This window comes from Acomys russatus, chromosome 13, assembly GCF_903995435.1.
Source record: "Acomys russatus chromosome 13, mAcoRus1.1, whole genome shotgun sequence".
Lineage (NCBI taxonomy): Eukaryota > Metazoa > Chordata > Mammalia > Rodentia > Muridae > Acomys > Acomys russatus.
In genome coordinates, this window is record NC_067149.1 from 61222175 (window position 1) to 61244368 (window position 22194).

A 22194-nucleotide genomic window follows, 5' to 3' on the forward strand; every position below is an offset into this window, starting at 1 on the left:
CACCAGGAAACACACACACACACACACACACACACACACACACACACACACACACACACACAAAACCCATTAAAAAGGAACCTTATCATGAACTACATATTTAATCATTATTTTCTTCATGTATCAAGTATGTTACATATGTGTAATAAATATTAACAAATGTATTATACATACATATTTTGGATGCATATATGTACATGTAGATGTAGATAAACTTGTCTATTTTGATGGTTTGAATAAAAATGGCCCACACAGACTCATGTTTTTTAATGATTGGCCCATAGGGAGGAGTTGTGGATTTTTTTTAGAGTAGGTGTATGTAGCCTTGTTGGCAGATGTGTGGAGTGGGGTTTGAGGTTTCAAACGTTCAAGCCAGGCCCAGTCTCTTTTCTTCCTGCCCTCAGATCCAGATGTAGAACTCTAGCTCCGTCTCCAGTGCCATGTCTGCCTGCTTGCAGCAATGCTTCCTGTCATGATAAAAATGGACTAAATTTTTGAAACTGTAAGCCAACTCCTATTGAATGCTGTCCTACATGTGAGTTGCTGGTGGTTATGATGTTGCTTCACCACAATGGAAACCCTAACTAAACATCTACTGACTGGAAAATATATGATCATTTAAGGGACATGCAGACTAGGTGCAAACATTGAACTAATGCTGGATTGTACATAGAACCTAGTCTAGCAGAAAAAAATGAATTAGTCTAAAGACAACTAAAATGACTTCATCAAAAAAAAATGGATTTAGAATAATTTATTCCTATTTGGAGATGTAATTATTAGGATTTCAAGCCCCCAAAAGGTATCTGAATGATGGTGATAATGTAAATTTTAGATCATGCCAAAACTTTTACAGCTAGAGGACTACGCATATATACATAAACATGTGTGTGTGTTTTATGACATAGCAAATTATGTACAAGGTTTATTTTACTTTATTTTATTTTTTTGAGACAGGCTGTCTGCGTAGCCTTGGCTGTCCTGGGCTTACTTTGTAGACCAGGCTGGCCTCGAACTCACAGCAATCTGCCTGCCTCTGCCTCTCGAGTGCTGGGATTAAAGGCATGCGCCACTGTGCCTGGCTCTTGTACAAGGTATTAAACTACTTATATGTCATTTAATAAACACAAGGGAGAGATAAATAGAAATTAAAGCTGCAATTTCCAACTCATGCAATAGAAACTAGAAGAAAAAAAATTAATAATTCAAGAAAAACATACCATAACAGAAAATGTAAATGGGGTTTAGAAAAATGATTACTTCTGTGTGTGTGTACTTGACCATGCACATCTTGTGAGTGTGGGCATGCGTTCTTCCTTGCCAAGCATTTAGGTGTGTTCTTGGCATCTGGACTCTGGTTCTCCCACTTCTCTGAGAGCACTTAATTGTCTCCAGCTCTCAAAACTACTTTGCAAAAAGAGACTGTTAAAAGTAAGCATGCCTTTGGATTGGTCTAATTATGAGAAAAGCAAGAAGTCCCAAGGAAACATTATTAAGATGTAAGTAGGGACATATTTCCAGAAACTAAAAATACTGAAGAGATTAGAATAATGTGAATTTCTCTTTAGTAATAAGTATACACATTTAAATAGACAAATTTCTGGGAAAACACAATCATCTAAAATTTACTTCTGAAGGAAGAGAATATGTAAGATGTATACACATAGTTATTAAGAAATTAAATCATTAATCAAAAGCCTTCCTACAAACATTTCTGGCCCCAGACGGATTCATTAATAGGTCCTGCCAGACATCCAATGAAGAAATAATTCTATCTTCTCAAACTCTGTCTGAGAATAAAAATCTAAAATGAACACTCTTCGCCTCATTCTCTGAGGTTATTATCACCCTGACAAAAATTTTACCAGCACATTTCAGAAAAACTTAAAAAACATGGCACTTTGACTCATGAATATAGTCACGGAGCTCTTCAACTAAATACTAGAAGATTAAATCTAGAAATACAGAGTGAATAATTACCCTTTTCAGCCAAAGACTCAAGGCGTGCTCTAGTTTTGCTAGATCTACCTAGCTACTACAGTTAGTGTAGCCCACACAAGTTTAAGACAGTGTCCCAACAAGACAGATCTCAGCAAAGTATGAGGGAGGCAGGTCCCAACCTGCTTAATCTCACAGTTCTCAAGGGTCCTGTGTCCTGGCTATCTGCGGGACTTCTCATTGAAGTCAAGAAAGTATGAAAGTCCTGTTGTATATATTTTATAAAGCACACTGGGGGGGGGGGCTGTAGAGAAGATGACATGGCATTAACTAAGCAACGTAGTAATAGACTAGGAAAAACATTAAATTCTTTTCAAGAGATGCAAGAAAAAAACCTTCATCCTCCATCTTGATAAGTTCAATTTCCACTTGTGATAACTCTCTCAGTAAATCAGAGTCCATTCAGAGTCATTCTAGCTCCGTTCCCAAGCCATGCACAGTGTGTACAAGTGGCCACTAGGCTCTGAGCATTCACTTAGCCCTTTCTCCTCCCTCTTTCCCTCATCCTAGACACTGCTCTGCATTAGGTCTTTGGTGTCTGTTATCCAGACCATTATTTTGTTGCTGTGGTTCTGCCTTCTTTGAATTTTCCTCATCTTCATTTCAGTTTCCTAATTACAAGCATATGAATTTGCTCACATTATGTGCATAAATTAATTATCCCATGTCTGTGAAGGAAGTAGATCAGGTGAGTTTGTATTACATTTACACTGGTTCCCTTACTCTAAGAAACAAACAAACAAAAAAACTCTATCTTGAACCTACAGAAAACCAATACAAATCTTGTGAGTTACAATTGAGGCATTAAGTTGAAGAGTAGATTCACCAATGTAATTTTTTGTTCTATCTTCCCTGTATATTTTTATATTCCCCCTTATTTCTTTTCAATCCCTGTCTCCAAACCTAATATATAAGATAAAAGAAAAGAGAGACATCTCTGAGTCTAACCTCATGTTCTCTCTAAATAAAACCAATAATAACTTGTAACCAACTCCCATTGCTAATAACCCTCTATAGCCCAAGAAAGCATCAAAAATTCTACCCAAATCCCCTTAAAGGAAATGGGGTGTTATTCTCTTAAGGTTTCTTCTGGCTGATTTGGGATGAGTAATACCTTTGTAGGGGTCCAAGTAAAATTGGGGAAATGGTTAAACAAGCTAGGAATAGCATTTGTGGTCCAGTTTCTAAATGCTGAGAAATTCCAGTCACTCCCAAGGTTATTTTTAATTCATTGGTATAGAATTTTGTATATAGATACAAAATAGATTTAATTTTAGATGCAGTGGTATAGAATTCAAATGTAAGGGTATTCTTCACACACACACACGCATATAGTGAGGTATTGTATCCATATAACTCAATTATAATACAAGGTTTATTTACAATACTTTGAAAGTGTGATTGCAGGCTGTTTAGTATAAACAAGTTATATAAGTTAATTGTTAGGTGATCAAATCATGATCATTATCAGTTATTAGTCTCTTTTTATCACGAGAATATATATCTTATGTGCAAAAGATATGATTCTATAGAAAGATAAGGTAAAATAGATAAGGTCTTCAAAAACCTCAGAGACATACAAAATATGGCATTTTAAAATGTTTTTATTATTTTAAAGATTCACTGACAATGAGAGGGGTTAACCCCTGGCCACACCCAGCTTACCTCACAGAGGATGATGAGCATCAAAGACTTCCCTATGGAGATGGCTTCACATGTGGCAAACAAGCCACTGGGCAAAATGTCCTCATTTCCACCACAGACAGAAGTCTGCCTAAAAAAGGGCAAGCTTGGATGCAGGCAAAGTTGATGGCCAAACTCTGCCAAGACAGGGTAAACAAGTCCTCAATAGTTCCTGCCTTACAAATATGTCTGTCAGTTATATTGGGCCAGAAGGCTGAAGATGATGTTCCAATGTTATAGAGAGTTTTGGGTGACTTTTCAAGTAGCAAACTGTCTCATTCATCTTTTCGTTTGGAAAGTTATTAGCCTGCACTCCTGGCAGACTCATGTAACCAATCTTATCCCTTCTCAAGTCTCTGATGGGGTTGAAGACCAGGTAACTTAGTTTTACAATGAAGCTTACTTGTTTAAGGGTAAGATGTTCTTAGGTTTAGATAGATGTTTTAAGTTGATAATGACAAGATGTGATGAGGATTGATTTACATTCAGAATTTTAGAAGCACCAAGATAGGAAAGATGTTTTCATCAAAGCTGCCAAGTACAAACAGCCAAAACACTAAGAATGTAACATTTATATAATTCCTGATTGTGTTATTCTATACATATGTAATAATATAAATATATATGTAAAATATATAAAAAATAAAAACATATATGTAAAAATAAAAATAGAATTAAACCACATGTGTACATGACCATGCATACACACACACACACACACACACACACACACACACACACACACACATACACACACACACACACACACACAGTAAGGGAGGGAAAACTTTGAAGTTTAGTTTAAATTTATTTAATTTAGCAATCTCTGGATGACAGTTGATGTCATCTACTGTATTCCCATTATTTAGGTACATTTTGTGGCCTATAAAGTATGAGAAGAGTATATGACCATAAATACACCCACATAGGAGTTAAATTCCTACGTGAAGCTATTGTGGTCTGTATTCTCCTTTCTATGCCAGCTGTTTTCATAGTGTATTAACATCATATTTTCTAATATCTTGGTAATCAATGCAGTGAGTTTTCCTTATATTATTTCTTAAAATTTCAAACATGTACTTAATTAACATTTGATCTTAAACTGAATGCCTATTGCTCAGAGTACACATTTTCAAAGCTTAAGTTTTCTTAGCTATCTACATATTTCATTATGTCAGTGTTGCTTTCTAAATAATGGAATATTTGACTGGACAGGGAAATAGTGAACTTTCTGGAATTTGTTTGTGAAAAAAAGTGACATACTGAATCACCTGTGAAGTACATTAAACAAATCGGGGCTATATTTATTTTTAAGTTGAAAATATGAAAATTAATTCACTGAACACCCCTATGGGAAGTTACCATATGTCATAGGTGCCAAATTAGAAATCTCCAGGTTATAAGATCATAAACCCTAGAGGAATATGTATCTGTATGTTTACTTAATATCTAACAGCATGTGAAATTTATTTATTAATATGCCTGCAGGTTTCTCTCTAATCCCACTTCTCAAAGATGCACACACAGAGATAGAAAGCCAGGAGGGGGTGAATTGCCCTGTAACTCTTTCCATGTATGCTGAAAAACATGGCTATAATGGGAAAAGCAAACGTTGTTCTCTTTCTGACCTTGAACATTTATACAGGCCCAAACTGAAATATGTTGCTGAATTCAAAGCCTTTATCTCCTATGACATCTTCCTTGCAAAAAGTTGGTCCAATCTAAGTCAACATTCTTTTATTACAATTTGCCAATAGGCCCATTTTATCAAACCTTCAATTATAGCTTATTTATATTTCTCTATTTCTTTGGAATGTTCTACATTGATAGATATCTACTCATGATTTGCTTTTTATACATCACATAAAGAAAAATGACTTGTAAATTGGAAGCTATGAAATATTTTTTAAGTAAATTAAATTTGAAGTAATGTATACTTATAAGAACTTAAAGCTGGTAAAACTAATTGGTGAGAATGATAGTATTAAAAGATAAAGCAAACATGTTTTAATTGGCCCAGAAATAATTTTACAAGGTATTTTTATTTTACAAGCAAAACTACATTCTATGATTTACTAAAAGCATGTTTACCTGCTATAATCCTTGTCTGAACAAAATAAAGTGGAAAATTGAAGAAACTGTCTGAATAATTAAAACCAAAACACATTTGTTTCAATTTTCTATTGATGAGAGTATAACTATTGATTTGGCTGGAAATGTCCAGTGATGGCTTTGGCTTTATATTTCATTTGGATGTGTGGACTTAGCTGCACTCAAAGGTTGAGGCTGCAGAGCAGTGGTGAACGCACAACAACACATCAGAGACTTGAACAGAGCCTTACACGTACAGTAGTGCAGCTTACACCTGGTATTTCTTTTAGTCCAAAGGAAGGATGAGTAAAGGCGCTGAGAGAGGTAGGAAGCTACTCCATTCCTCCCATTCAGATTTTACTATAAAGGTAAAGGTATATATTATATGTGATTATGTTTGTTTGTTTTGCAAAGATCTAAATATCTTACAAAAAAGTCCCACCCTCTAATATGCCTTTGTTCTAAAATAAAGAAAAAGGCCTGGATTGGTAGTGCATGCATTTAATTCTAGAACTAGAGAGAAGAAGCAGATTGCATCTTTGTGAGTTCAAGGCAAGCCTGGTCTAAAAAGCAAGTTCCTGTACAGCCAGGGCTCTTTCACAGAGAAATCTTGTCACAGAAAACCAACCAACCAATAAATAAAGAAACAGACAAAATAAAATAACAGAAAGCTTGTGACATATTTTTTTTTTATTAATAGGGGACTTGCAATCCATCTGACGTTGAGAGGGCAAAGCAGATTTTTAGAATGCTCCTGCACAGATATTTGCACATGTGCCTGGAAAATATAAAGTAAACACATTCACCCTAGGAAAGTGATCTAGACGTTTTCACAGACACATTGGGACATTCCATTCAGTGGGGAGAGAAATGACTAAGGCTATAATGGGAGGGCAGGGATGTAAGATTATCTATTAGGATGAACCAATAAACTTAAATGAGTTATTCTGATTGGTGGTGAGGTTCAGGAGTAAGAGAAATATGAGAAAAAACTTTAAAGTAGAGAAGTTCAGGTTATTAATAGTTTTCAGCTCCACAGCCAAAACGTGGCTCTCCTTTGTAGGCTTTAAGGCTTTTCACATTTTTTTATTAATTTATTCATATTACATCTCGATTGTTAGCCCTTCCCCTGTTTCCTCCCTCCCACTTCTCCCCTTCTTCCCTCCCCTATAGGGTCCTGAAAACCTACAAGAAGAACTTTATGACAGGCAGATCTGGGTCCTGGGGTCCTCCTCAAACTAAGGCACCAGCCAACGAGAATATAGGCAGTAAGCTTTGAACCCCTACCAAGACCTAGCCAACGAACATGATATTCTCCACCGTTGAGTGGAGAGTGAGATCTGACTCTCACACGAACTCTGGTGCCCCTTTTCTGACCACGTCTCCTGGATGGGGAGGCCTGGCAGCACTCAGAGGAAGGATAGCAAGTTACTAAGAAGAGACTCGATATTCTAAGAGCATATATAGGGGGAAGAGGTCTCCCTCAATCACATTTTTTTAAAGGAAAAATTCAGGAGACATAACTTCAGTTGGAGGACAGTGTTGAGAATGTCATCTTTGAGCAGTACTTTGCAAGTACCTCACAGTATGCAACAGAATGTGAGCATTTACATGGGCACTGGACAAAATGGGCTAGGCTGTTCCCTGCTGTGTGTGAGTAGCCTGTCTATCTGTGTGCTCCTCCCTATCTGTCAACACAATTTGTCTTACTTGCACCTCTGTTCCACAGAACTGTGGCTTGTCTCCAAGAAAAGACAAAAAAAAAAAAAAAAAAAAAAAAAAAAAAAAAAAAAAAAAAAGAAAAAAGAAAGTCATAAAGAGAGAAAGGGAAGCAGGGAGAAAAACAGCAGCAGAGGTATTTAGCATCATAAACCAAAGAGGAAGAGAATATGATGACTAGTTCTTTTTTTTTTTTTTTTTTTTTTTTGTGATGACTAGTTCTTATTGTTACTCCTGTTGGAAAAGAAACAACTAGGATATGAAATATGTTTGAGTGGATCCATGAGGGTTTTTCCAGAGAAGAGCCACTGACTAAGGAGGATATGCCCTGAACTTGACTGCCAGTACCCCATGGACTTGATTTCAAACTGTAGAAGAGGAAGCAAGCTGAGTGGCAGGATTCCTCTTTTTAGATTTCTGGTTCTCTAGGATGTCCACAAGCAGTCCTCAGGCTCCTGCAAAACCTTCCTTGCAGATACATAGTGTCCTCTCAAATGTCTTCAAAATAAACACTTACCTCCATGTGATGCATCTTCTCACTTATTTGGGACCATCAAAGAGAAAAGCTGACAGTAAATATTTTTGTAAAGAAGTGAAACAGGAGGAGTTGGCTGCTATTGAAATTTAAATCTCAATGGAATTAAGAAGTGGGCAGGTCTAATGGGTAGATCAGCTCTGCCCCTTATTCCTGTTAGGAAGAGAGCAGCATGTAGGGGATATGGGAGTGATGCAGAGAGTTGACTGTGGTATAGGGAAGAAGAACGATGACTTGGAAGGGGTGCAAGCAAAGTCTTCTGGGAACTTAAAAATCTGCCTGGGTGTTTATATAATAGAGTAGGAGAGTAGGAGTACTACATACCCAAATGAGTGTGTAATAGATTGAGGCTTGAAATGAGACAGTGGGATTGAAAACATAAAGAGACAAAGGGCATCAACTGGTAAACCAGAATTTGGGTAATGAGAGAACATGGAATCAAGTGCACAAGAAGAGGGTTTCCCCTTGACACACTGAAGAATGGATTTCCCTTTTAGTATAGAGATGGGGGGCGGAGCGGAGGGGGGAGGTCTTGATGTAGCACAAGAGGGAGACTTTGAAGAATGCCGGAGAATTGCAAGAGTTTTCTCTGCCAATAGCTTGTGTTTCCTCTGTGAAATGGAATGTGAGAATGATGGTGATCACTCAACAATTCCTAGTGGGGGAAGAGGACAGGTGACAACGTTGCAGGGGGGCAGGGTCAGATGAGTCTATCAATCATGTCCCCAGCACCGTGTTCAGCACTAGCTAGGTGCTGCTGCGGGGGACATAAAATATGCATGATGTGATGCCTGCTTTCAACAGGAAACACACACAATCACTTACACAGATAAGAAGATCTTTATGCATTGAATGATTTGCTGAGAAGCATAACAAGAGTACTGTGGAAGGATGGGGTGGAAGAAGAGCCAAGCAGTTCATGCAGTATTAGGATAAGGAGAGGAACAGACCGTCAGGGCCAGCAGAGGCTGCCATGAGGACCGCTCACTCCCAGCTTGGTGGGAGATGATCAGATTGCAGAGGAAGTGAGTGATGAGAGAAGGAAGGCAATGTGACTGGATAAATAGGAAGGAAGCAGAGTACAGTGTCTGCAGGAAGCATGGAGATGCATGAAGATTAATTAGGTATTTACATGCAGAATGGAGGGAAGCGTGGAGATAATAGAGGCTGAAATATAATAAGGCAGGAAACCGCTGCAGCAAAGCAGATGTGGGGCTATGCAAGAGTGATGCCAGTCCCAGGGTGGGGAGAAAGGGATGAGTCGGAGTGATTCTGAGGGAAGATTTGCTAAAATACTGTGACAGATTGGATATTGATGGGGAGGAAGAGAAGAGCCAACTGTGCTTTTAAGGTTTCCTTCTGGAAGACAGGAAAAACAAAGATGCTGGTGCCAAAATGAAACATCTGGGAAAGCAGGGCATTTGGGGTCTTTGAATGTGGGGGCTGCAGTGAAGACAATGAGGAAGTGTAGGGCAGTTTGAGTCCAGAGGGAAGAATGCAAAGGGGTTGGTCATTTGGATTGTGACCAAGAAGGCATAGTGAAACCTTGAGAACAGATCACCATCACTGAGAAAAGGCAATGGAGAAATAGAGGGGGAGGAAATTGGAGCATGAGTCTCGAGAGAAACCAAGAGCATAAAGGGGTTTTGGTAAGGAGGCAAAGATAAGCCTCAGTGAGTGGTGGATTGTGTTATTAAGGTTATATATAGAAGGAACTTTTATAAAATTTGAATGAGTTTAACCTGAGTATACTGTCTAGATTAAGGGTTTTGTTGTTGCTGTTATTTTTTCTTTTTAATTAATTTATTTTTTTTTATTATTTTCTTCATCTTTTAGTTGTAGCCCCCCCCCCCTCATTTCCTCCTGGTCCCACCCTCTCTCACTCCTTACCCCTGTGCCCGATCTGTAGTCCTCAGAGAGAGAGAGCCCTTCTCCCCTACCAACTGTCCCCAGCCTATTAAATCTCACCAGGACTCTCTGAATGCTCTTCTTCTGTTGCCTAGTAAGGCACCCCACCAAAGGGAAGTGAATAAAGTGTAGGCTACACAGTCCCTGACAGGGACAGACCCTACTTCCCTTGATAGGGGACCCATATAGAGACTGAATTGCCTATAGGCCACATCTGAGTGAGAGGCTGAGGTCCCCCTCCATGGTTAGTCCTTGTTTGATGCATCAGTCCCTGCTGCCACCCTTGGGCCCAGAGTTGTTGGCTCTGTTGGTCTTCTTGTGGAGGTCCTGTCCCCTCAGGGTCCTTCTATCCCCCACTCATCCACAGGACTCCATGTGTGCTGCCAAAAGTTTATTTTTTCATTTTTTTCAAGACAGGGTTTCTCGGTGTAGCCTTGACTGTCCTGGCCTTGCTTTGTAGACCAGGCTGGACTTGAACTCATTCCCCAAGTGCTGAGATTACAGGTGTGTGGCACTGTGCCCAGGGAGACTCAGTTTCAAAGAAGTGATATGCATGGAACAGAGCAAAGACATCAGGTAAATATCCTCTGCTACTTCTAAAGGAGAGTGTGTCAGAATTTCTAACAAACTTAAAGAAGAAAGTGCTTTAATGAACACTGATGACATTAAAGGTGTCATACTAAGTCTTTTGACTGGCCTCCATAGTAATCACTAGGAATTTCATTTCATGCGCTCTCTCTCTCTCTCTCTCTCTCTCTCTCTCTCTCTCTCTCTCTCTCTCTCTCTCTCTCTCTCTCTGCGTGCATGTGTGTGTGTGTGTGTGTGTGTGTGTGTGTGTGTGTGTGTGTGTGTATGTGTGTGTTCAAAAGTATGTGGGCACATTTACCTGTACCTATGAGTAATCTGTGTTCATACACGAATAGATTTCAGTGTCCCAAGTAGTATTTTGAGATGTTTAATGATAAAGTAAAAATTTGAACAGTCTGTTCTTGAAGTTCTGCAATTAAAACTACAAAAATATCCCACGGCTGCTCTGAAGTAAACTAGAGTAATTTCAAAGCAGGATACTAATAACTCCCAATACACTGGGAACTGGCTATGGGTTCATATGGCTCTCAAAGTGAGGATCTGTTTCCGTGCTTTGTGCGTGAGTCACTCAGCCTCTCTCAACTTAATTCTGCTCCTGTGAACAACTCCTGTGATGTTTTCTGGAGTGAGCCAAGAATAAGAAAGGCATGCTTGCTTATCTTCAATTCCCATTGCAATGAGTCATTAAAAAAATCATAGTCCCAGTTACATATAAAATTAATTTCATGTTGCATAGCCAACAAAGCAAGCAAACAACAAAATACCAAAAGCCCCCGTCTTTATTGTGAACCCTGTTTCTCACTGGGTTCTCACATAGTAACATCCTTGTGAACCCAACAGCTTTGTTTTCTATGAGACTTTAGCTTTAGGCCTAAGTCAACTCATGATTCCCCTTTCCTCATCCTTTTTTATCATGTAGAATTTAAGAAGAACTCAGTGATGGTCCTTAGCTTCTGGCACATTGAGCTGGCTCAGCAGATGGTTAAGTTTTAGGTCATTTGCACAACACTAGCATCATTTGAGATCATGGACCACTAGCCTTTCCTGCAGGTAATGTCTACTGAATACACTACACATGTTCTCTTGGGAAAAACATTATACATGGAAGCCTGTGCTTTATCATGTGGCAAATTCTCTTCTAACCAAGAATCTCCTCTCCTTTAACAAAGGCCTTCTTATGGATATGTGGCTGCTGTGGTAATAACCTAAGGTTTATGGCTATTTAGGGTGTGGCCATGGGCCTCTTGGGACTTGATACTTCAAATACAGTCAGTACTATTCTACACCTCAGGTGTGCTAGTAGACCCTTCCCTTGCTGTCTGTCCTTGCAGAAAACACTCTTAAACTGTCAACTCTGATCTTGAATTTATGAGCTTATTTGGAGTCTGTCTCCTTGTGGATTGACAAGATACATGTACAGCTTGCAGAAAGTCACAGGTTTCCCTAGACACTTCTGGGGATGACTAGGTGCTCAAACACTAATGCTGTTGTTCTTTCCCCTCTTCCTGAACTCATTCCTTCTGACCAGTCTCTAGGCGATGTATCTAGTTTGGGGGGAAATATGGGGTATAGAGAAGCATGTATATTCACAAAATTGCCTTTAGCCTGAGTCTTCAGTAAGTGGACTGTGTGATACCTTGATACCTTAGCTTTCAGTTTCTAACCTGCTCTTTGATAGAGCCAAATGGACTAGCTTAATAATGGCCTATCAGGAAGCTTGAGTGACACTGAGGTGAAATGTATTTGTTTGGAGTGTGTGTGTGTATGTGTGTGTGCTTGGTGAGGGTGTGGGAAGCTTAGACAGGATATGTTCCAGGCTGGTCTCAAACTGTAATCTTCCTGCCTCTGCCTCCTGAGTGTTACTGGGGTTATATGTTGGTTCACTATGCAAGGATTATGGGATGGTGTGATTTACTTATTTATTTACTTTTTATTTACATATTTATTTTTGAGTTTTCAAGACCAGTTTTTTCTGTGTAGCCTTGGCTGCCCTGTATTCATTTTGTATACTAGGCTGGCTTCTAACTCGCAGAGGCCAGCCCAAGTGCTGAGACTACAGGCATGTGAAACGCAGCTCATGGTGATTTATTTTAAAACCAGTTTGATGTCGACAGATGACCTTTGAGTCTTCTTCCCTGACTCCACTGATTTGTTTTGTTTCCATTAAGCCCCTTACAAATATGCTGAATGAAAGCAGTGAACAAAGTCAGATTGGAGAGTGCAAAGGCAGTATGTCCAGGAAATGGGAAGCTTCTTATAGCAATCTACACCCCATTGTTCCTATGGTGTTAACTTGCTATTTGGTTCTTCTCTGACCTTTCTCAGTGTAGATATAATAAAGCTGATGACTAACACTCACAACGGAGCATTACCTGGATGGCTGCATGAAAGCAGTCATAGAATCTTGGTCATCACTTGACCCCAAATTAGCAAAGAAAGACAGGCTGCTGCTCTTTCCACAGAGCAGCACATAAAGATGGAACTTGTTTTATACCTTTCTTGCCTACCTCAATGAAAAGATAAGGAAAAACAATACGACATCCAGACACATATTTTACATGAGTCATTTTACTCGTGGCATCAGCCTTAGTTCTGGTTATCTAAAAATTCCATCGTGGAAGATGTTGGTCACATGACCACACTTCTCACCTAGTTTCTTTGTGTCTCTCTTTGAGCTTTGCCTTTGTGAGGGTTTATTTAGGGGTTGTAAAGTGCTGTGTACATACTTTTCTCTTAAGTAATTTGTGATGGGTAAATGGCAGCTATCCAGGTATTTTCTTGTTATATAACAGAACACCTGAGATTAGGGATTTTAGTTTTTTTAAAAAGTCAGTTTCAGTAAGTCCACACACATGACACTGGCATCTACCGAACTTCAATATGGGGTTTATGCAGAAGGGAATGTGAAGACGCAATTCCAGGAGAGGAGTTCACATAGTGAGCGATGGAGTGTGGACAGGAAGACAGACCTGCTCTTGTGGTAGTGAACTTTTCAGAGGAAGATGACAATCTTTAAAGACCTCCTGCATCCTAACATACTTTCTCTGCAGGTTCAGATTCATTGTGAGTTTTGAGAGCAACAAATATTTGGAGTACAATATGAGCTACTACTAATGAAACTGATAAGTCCTTTTTCAAAAGTCTCTTGACACCAAGGCTTCTGTCACCCACAGATTTTTGTGTTTTTTCTTTGTTTACCAGGGAGAGACATTGATATGTTAAGAGACAGAAAGAAAATACAAGTTATGTAAAAATATTTTATATAAAACATTTTTTTTCAGAAGTCACCGGTTCAGTGGTCCATACTTTAGAAAAGTGTATGGTTATAATTTTATAAACTACATAGGATTACCTCTTATTTTCTTCCTGGAAAACCAGTCCACTTAAACTGAAATTCTGATGTCTTTGTGTATGTAAAGATTCTTTGTTGAGACTTTATGCAAGGGGCCAGAACTGAGCTCGGCATGGTGGCACAGGCCTGTAATCCTAGCACTCTGGGAGGCAGAGGCAGGCAGATCTCTGAAAATTCAAAGCCATCTGGTTCACAAAGTGAGTCCAGGACAGTCAAGGCTACATAGAAAAGCCCTATCTTGACAAACAAAAACAAAACAAAAACAAAAAATGACCAAAACAAAAGGGCCAGAATCCAATAGATGGGGAAAAGTGAACAGCACAGGGTGACAGGCAGATCTAGGACTGAAGACTGATGAAGGCTCACCCGGGTGCACACTGGAGTCCTCAGCTACTGGTCTCCTTGTCACATGTGTTCTCTTTTATAAATAGAAGAATAAGTTAGATCCCAAGAAAACTGGTACCTGAGGGTAATGTTTAGTCAAAGTATAGCGAATTTGATGAATAGTTTCATTGTTTTGTTTAGGGCACACTTCAGAGAACACTAGAGCACAGGCCTGATAGCTACTCGAGTATGCTACACATTGCATTATACACATGCAAACTGAAACCAGCATGCATACGAACTCATGACTGTAATCCCAGCACTCAGAAGACTCAGGTAAGCTGATCACCAAGAAGTTGAGCCCAACCCAGGCTACCTGATTAGTTTCATCTAGTCTGGGCGACAAAGATCCTTTTTCAAAAGACCAAAACAAATAAACAAAAAATTCTAAGACCATCACTGTTCCCACCTCGGTGTCAAACCATGTTTCAGGAGAACAATGAACTTGGTTTTATTTATCCTGTTCTGTTCATGGGAGCACATGGTCTCTACTTACCAAACTGAGCAGTTGTTTGGTGGAGATTTGATTGAGTAGCCTCTCCTTGCTATGCCCATACATTCAAATCTATCACATCACAAGGCCCACCCAACCCCAGGTAGTTATCCTGCTGCCCAGACTTGGCTCATGAAGATCCTTTCTCCACTCTGCATATGCTAACTCCCCAGGTGAAGATGCTACTAAGAGTCTGTCAAAGTACCAGCAAAAAAGAGAGCTGGCTTTTACTCTTGTCAGGACAGTTAGCTTTACTCTATCAGCGGTTTATCTCTGGGCTTTTATGCAGTTGGTTTTTAATTCAAATTGGATTATAATTGCTTCTTCAGATATGCAGGCATCCTCATTAATTAATTCTACAGAAAAAATGTCCGTAGATCCAAGGATTTCCTAAATGATATGCTCATATATGAATTTCACAGTAACAAAAATAGATCTCACCTAAATGAAGCAGCAATGCCGTTAACGGGTCATAGTCAAGTATTCTAAATTCCTTTGTACGTTTTATAAAGCATTTATTATGGGCTACATGTATCCTTCACAAAGGACTGCCAGTGTGTGCCTAGGCTTATGTAACGTTGGTATTCTATTGTCTATACACATATCCTCCATAAAATTGAATCATTTGTTTACCTCCTTGGAGATTCAACTTCCTAACTACATCATAGTTTTTTGGGGGGAGCAAAGAGGCCCATGTGAGTAGAGATTCTCATATAATCCTTAACCTAATAGACAAATAATTGGTAGTTAGCTGTTTCTTTTGATGTGTTTCCTTTGGTAAAGGTAGAGGTACGGCAAATCCTAGCTATGAGGGAAGCCAAGCCAGATAGTTACTTGAGCCTACTACGATTCTGAGATCAGCTTAGGTAACACAGTGCATACTGTCACTTTAAAAATAAAATAAAAGAGCATGATATTAATATATTAAGAATGAACAGATTCTCATTTTTTGTATGCCTGGCTAAAGAATCAATGCCTAGAAGGCATTCAACCTTCCTAATGCTGTGATACTTTAATTCAATTTCTCATGTTGTGATGACGCCCAAACATAAAATTATTTAATTGCTACTTCATAACTGTTATGAATCATAATGTAAATCTATGATATGCAGGGTATCTGACATGAGAGTCCTTTGAGGGTCACAATGCACAGGTTGCAACCACTGGTCTAGAATCTATAAAACACCTCTGCCTAGCAACAATGTACTGTCCTAAAGTTGATTCTCATGTATGACAGAGGAAGGAAGAATTTCAGAAATGACTGAAGGAAAACCAAAAAATATTCCAGGTGTCCTTAACTACCCAGAAATCACATGTGTGTAACTTTAGTTAGGAGTTCAATAATGACATACTTTTAAAAATCATAGCTATTATTTTTTTATAATAGTATCACTCAAAAGCATAAAAATTGAGTCATAAATAACTTTAAGATATCTTCAAAATTTTAAATAAATAATATAAGTGGTTTGGGAGATGACTCAAATGCCACCTGAGATCAGTCTCCAAGATCCACACAAAGGAGCCAGATGTGGTAGTTCACACTTGTAACTCCAGTCATGGAAGGCAAAGACAGGTGCATCTCTGATGCAGTCTGGCCACTCAGCCTAGCCACTTCTGGCCAGTGACAGACTCTTACTTAAAAAGGAGGAGAGAATAAGTAACAGCACCTGAGATTGTTCTCTGGCCTCTAGACACACATGTGCACAATTATATATAGTAATTTAACCCATTGCTGGGTGCAAACATTAACTTCTAATGTATTTGTGTTAACATGTATGAATACCCACATTTTTGTATGGAAGCTTTATAACCTATTAAAATAGATATACTTACTATTTATTTCCTAATGGTAACCATTTGCCTCTTTTTCCAAATTGAATATGAGTACCCGTGTGAAAATGTACATCCACACATGTCTGTCTGCTTTCTTTCACATTCTTTAATGCCACTGAGTTTTACAGAACCAATGCTTAGGCTGTCTGGGAAGCAGCAACCGGAAGACAGATTCCATCAAGCTCCTATCTGTTAGAACCTGCAGTGCTTGCATTTGGATTCGATATGTAACAATAATGTGGTATTTTATAAACATTAGTGAGTGTGATTTTTGCACTGGTCAGCAAAGGTAAAAAAAAAAAAAATGGGTGCTTTGGGAAAACAAATAAAAAAGGAATTGGATCTGTCCCAATAAATTGCACAAATTGTAAATATTCCAAAGATGCATCCACTTTCTCCGGCTTAGGAAAACAAAGCTGACAATTACACTTTAGGTTGAAGAGGTGGAAAATGCAATGGCTAAAATTTTTCATTATGGTCATTCTTAGATTAAGTGTGACACTGCGTTTATTAAACAAGTTTCTGTTTTATCTGCCTGCTCAAGTCTTCAGATATTATTTTAATCATGGCAATTAATATGTACATTCTAGTCATGACTCTTTTCCATTTTGGTTGGAATCTGCAGATATACATGTTCCATCAATTTAAACATAATTATAGAATAATCTTTCTCAAATATTATAGTTAATAACATCATGATGTCTATAAATTCACTGTAATTTATACATATTAAAATTTCATTGAAATGAAAGAACTTTGACTATTTGAGTACATTTTAAAGGTATCTTATGGTGCTTCCAGTGCAGCTCACAGAGAAGCCTCAGATGAGCAGTATTGGGTGGGATTATATGGCCTGGGGAGAGTTGGGAGCAAGTTGAATATTTCTGACTCCGGCCAGGCAAAACTTAGTTTGATAGTGCCGAATAGCACATACTCTTGGTTTTAGAGATCAGAAGCTGACATTTTACTCAGGCTCAGTTCAGAACATCTTTGTCTTAAGGGAAAACTCACAGTGCGTTTACGTTTTCCAATGTCATGCTGTAGTGCAGGCATTTATGTACAGAAGTTTGCCACAATATATTTGATAATTCAGGGCACTGTTGTATCTGGAGATCCTGAGTTATCACACCAGAGAATGTTGTTCCTCTCTATTGATGAGAAGGAGCAAAAGCATGTTGCTTACATCTTCACACAGGGCATGTGTCAGATCCCACAACTTTTGAATGTGCAGAGAAAATTTACTGTTGTATTTTTAAGGGTCTTTCTAGATGCAAAGGGAGGGGATAATAGTCGGGATGGACTGTGAATAAATTATAATGAACATTTTCCAACAATGATTCTACAACAACCTTTTATATGTCTATGTCATTATTTCTCACAAAGTATAAAACATCTAATAATTAAAATAGAAAATCAAAGAAAGAAGGAGGAAGGGAAAGAAAGGCATTCAAACCCAGAAAGGGTCATTCAGTCTGATGTTGGCTGGGGAGTAGACAGAACTTACCGGTATTAACATATTATGTTCTGTTGGATTTAAATGTTATTTACTTTGTAACTTTAAAATAAGGTATAGAACATAAAAATGGCAAACTGTATGGAAATGTTTTTGTCTAATATTAATCAGATTAAAACTTTAATGGATTATTTTCAAAAACTGGAATGATAGGTATAATTTTATAAAATATGTTGGAAAAATGCTTCTCAAGACTCACTATCCGGTTTCATAATTAAGATAAAAATAGCTACACTAAAAAACTCACCAATGCCTTTTAGAAATAGTAATTTTTACAAATAATATCCAACTATGTATCTCTAAAAGTCTTTCAGCATAGCTCTATAACATAGCTAATGTACTTTAACTTCATAGTCTATACTTTTGCTTATATTAATAATTATTTTCTCCTCTAACATTATTTTGAACTACATATTTGAATATTTTCTAGGATACATTGATTTTCATGGAAAAAAAAATCAGGCTTGAATAAGTTCACTTATTTTTCCTGCTCCCCTTTGACCTCATCATGATGGGTAAGATTTATATGCTGTTAAAAGAAATTCATACTCATCTTCCTTATGCTTTTCTTAATTCTCCTTTATTTCCCTTACAACTACACCTTCTGGTTGCTTCCATCTGTGAATAAACATAGATATAGATAAACACAACTAATACATGACCTTTGCCCAGATGTGATGGTAGGCAGATGACACCGCATTGAGCAAATGAAGAAACTGCTGCTTGGATCAGCAATCACTTAGGGGGAAAGATCATTTCTCCTTCCTTGTTATTTAGCCAGGCATTTACTGTAGGGATTTTGAAAGACCTAGTATTAGAGTTTCTGTCAGAAAGTGGATGGTCACACACACATATCTACAAAGCAAACAGTTTGAAGTCAAAGGGCAGAACTCATTGCATTTATCCCATGCATGTTGTTAATTTAAGAAGTGTTTTCCATTTCAAAAGGTCAGGAAATATCAGTTTGATAGCTCATTCTTGTTATACCTAATATTGTCTTTACTCTACCTGCAAACACATCCAAGAGCCCAACAGGGTCAAAGGAAAATCATGTAAATTGCCTGAGATTTGTTTAGTGTGAAAGTTAAACCTAGCAGCTCTGCTCCACCAACTTCATAGGGAAATGAAACTGCACAGAAGTTCTGCATTGCCCAATGGCTCCTGGAGCCTTATTGTTAGAGACTAGAAGTGATGTAAGAGGGCTGAGAGCAGAGATTCACATAGCTCCAGTAACACAAGCCCTTGGGATTTCCTTATTCCCAGTAATGTGCTGCAGCTGGCTCATCCTGGCTTGAAACACAAATTATGAACACGTTTTTCTGCCTGTGAACTCAGCGACAATTTGTTAAGGTGACATCAACACGGTGGAAATCTTTACACCACAAACATTGGCGGACATTTCAAATCAAATTTTGCTTTTCTTTTCTTGTGGACCCAACTGCTAATCATTGTCCAGAACACCATGAGTAAACATCATCAATAAACTTAATCAATATTTAAATCACAGTAAACCTAATGTGTGATTGATGAATCAGATTGAATAGTAACAGAAGATACCTATACATCGTTCTATACTGTTCATGGTTATTCTCTTTGCAAAATTAAGATCATTTCATTCTTATTTATTTTTCATCTCATTGTCATACACACACACACACACACAGGCACGCATGTGCGCGCGTGCACACACACACACACACACACACACACACACACACACACACACACACGGAAAATATTCCTAAATTACCTCATACAAAATTTAAATCCTTTTAATGTCACAGTTTACTAATACTCTATTGTATAACTACAAAAAATGTTAGCCAGGTCTCTTTAGGTGATAAAAAGTTTTTAGGTTTTAGATTTTACAAGGAACACCATTTTCCATAATATACCTTATGTAACTCACCTCTCTCTATATATATACAGATGTAAAAGTGCTGAGTCAAAGATCTTTATTTTTATATTTGATAAATTTTTGTTTCCACTCTCTTTTTGGGATGCTATTTCTAGTACAAACATAAGATCAAAAACAAATTAAGCCATACTTAAATCTCAGCAAATAATTATGAAGCTCCCACCTTCACTTCAACACTACGTTGAGAAGATTCTAGACACTCCACAATTAAAGAAGATGGCTGTTCTGTAACTTTGTGCATCAACTTCAGTTTTTGACAGTCTCCCTCCCCATATTCACCAGGCCATTTCTTTTGTAACAATCTCCTGTGAGTTTCTCAATTTGTTGTTCTAAAACAGCTGCACTTAGAGACGACCCAATCTTACATAAACGATACATTTTGCAAAATACACATATTTGTAGTGGCTTATGTGAGTCCCAGATATTAGCAATAATTAAAAACATAGTGTAATGAAACTTACGTGAATGTTCTCTCTGGATATATTTTTTTTTCCAAGAAACGGGATTTTATTTTTTAAAGGAGAAATCGTACAGTCAATGATCATATACATCCATTTCTTAGCACTCATTCGATTCATTCAAGAAACTGCAATGCACCATGGTGAGAATTTGGCCTGAACGAGAGCACCGGACATGAACTAGGGTGCAAATAAAACCTGATAGTGGTGCTTTATTGAATACAAAGCAAGATTCAGCATCTTTGCCTTTGTTGCACACACCTGAGGCAGGGGCCCAAGAGAGGGAAGAGAACAGGGGTTTCCATGTCTGGGAAGGTGACTGCTCCATTGTCCTTGTCCTTTTACACTGAAAGGAGGTTAGCCCATGTTCTGCCGGTTCCCATAACCCCTAGGATGGGTGTCCTTCCAGTCATCCCACTGTTGCATCCTGTGGAGGGTTTTTTCATCTTCCTGGTCTTCATTTTGCTCCAGCTCCGGCTTGTCTTGTTGGGATGCTCTGAGGGACTCAGGTGGTGTTGCCTGCTTTTCTGCTTCCGGACTTGATGGTAAGACCTCACATTTCTTGTGCTGTTCGTACCAGTCGTTTACTGTCATAGTTGCCAGACTTGGGTACCCAGCTCCAAAGACTTGTGCTTGGGCAACACTCCGAGTGAGGACAAAGGGTTTTACTGGCGGCCTCTCCTGAGGAGACAAGGAAGAAGCTGATGCCACACCTGAGGGGTCTCTTTCCTTCAGGATCTCGATCTCCTGGTCGATACTCTCAATCTCATCCAAGCTGATGTTAATCCACCTGCGGAGTTGAAGAAGGTAATACTCCCTGACCTGCTCGTCGTCAGCCTGACCGCTCTCCACCGCTGATTTCAGAGCAGACAGCTTCTGCTCCACTGCCTTCTTTTGCTTGTACCTCTGGATTTTGGCCTGCCTCTGGGATGCCATGGCAACGAGGTTGGGCTGCAGCGTGGCGGACCTGGCGGCGGGGGAGGGGTTGCCTTCCGGTGAGCCGCTCTGGGCCCGGGGCAGCTGAAACTCAGCCACATGGTAACTGTGGCTCTGGGTTAGGAAGCTCATGAAGTGGTCTCGAGCCTCCTGCAGGTGGTAGAGGCGCTGGCTGGTGCCTACCAGCTTCAGCGTGAACGTGCCCTTCAGGGCCGGGAGCATCAGGTACTTGAGGTCAGCAGACGCAATCTCCTCCCAATCTTCGTTCCGGCTGAACAAATCAAGTTGCGAAACCATGCCCGAGGCCTTCGCCAGGAGTTCCAAGGCCCTCCTCACCTTGTCTTGGATTTGCTTGGAGCTTGTAGGTTGGGTGGCAGCTTCCACCTCCTCCAGAAGTTGTATGCTGGTTTCCAACAGCTCCGGGAGCCGAGGCTCCTCCTGAAACGTCGCCATCTTGCCTGAGGGAGGAACCCGGAAGTATCTCGCTTATTGAGCCCAATCTCGCTCCGTAGCTCAGCGCGGCCTGCAAATTTACATGCAGCTGGGACGGGCCTGGGACTGGCAATCCTCCTGCCTCAACCGCCTGAGGGCTGAGTTTACAGGTGGTGCCACTATGCTCAGCTTCGTCTCAGTATCTTATTGTACTGTGTTCCCCGTTGTGATGGTGTCGTGTGACACAACTGCCTTAGTATTAAGACGAAATGACAGGAAAGATGTAGGCATGGTAACCATTGCTAGGCTACCAGAGAAAGGCCACTTGAACATAAGCACTCCGAATAGTGTCC

General features: G+C 39.2%; 1 protein-coding gene across 1 annotated transcript; it reads right to left on the minus strand.

The window, feature by feature from the left end:
* Positions 1 to 20350: 20350 nt before the first annotated feature.
* Positions 20351 to 21862, minus strand: LOC127196890 (immunoglobulin-binding protein 1b-like). Its single transcript, XM_051154628.1, has one exon. The coding sequence runs from the start codon at positions 21860 to 21862 to the stop codon at positions 20831 to 20833; it is 1032 nt and encodes a 343-aa protein (XP_051010585.1). The 3' UTR covers positions 20351 to 20830.
* Between the last annotated feature and the right edge of the window lie 332 nt (positions 21863 to 22194).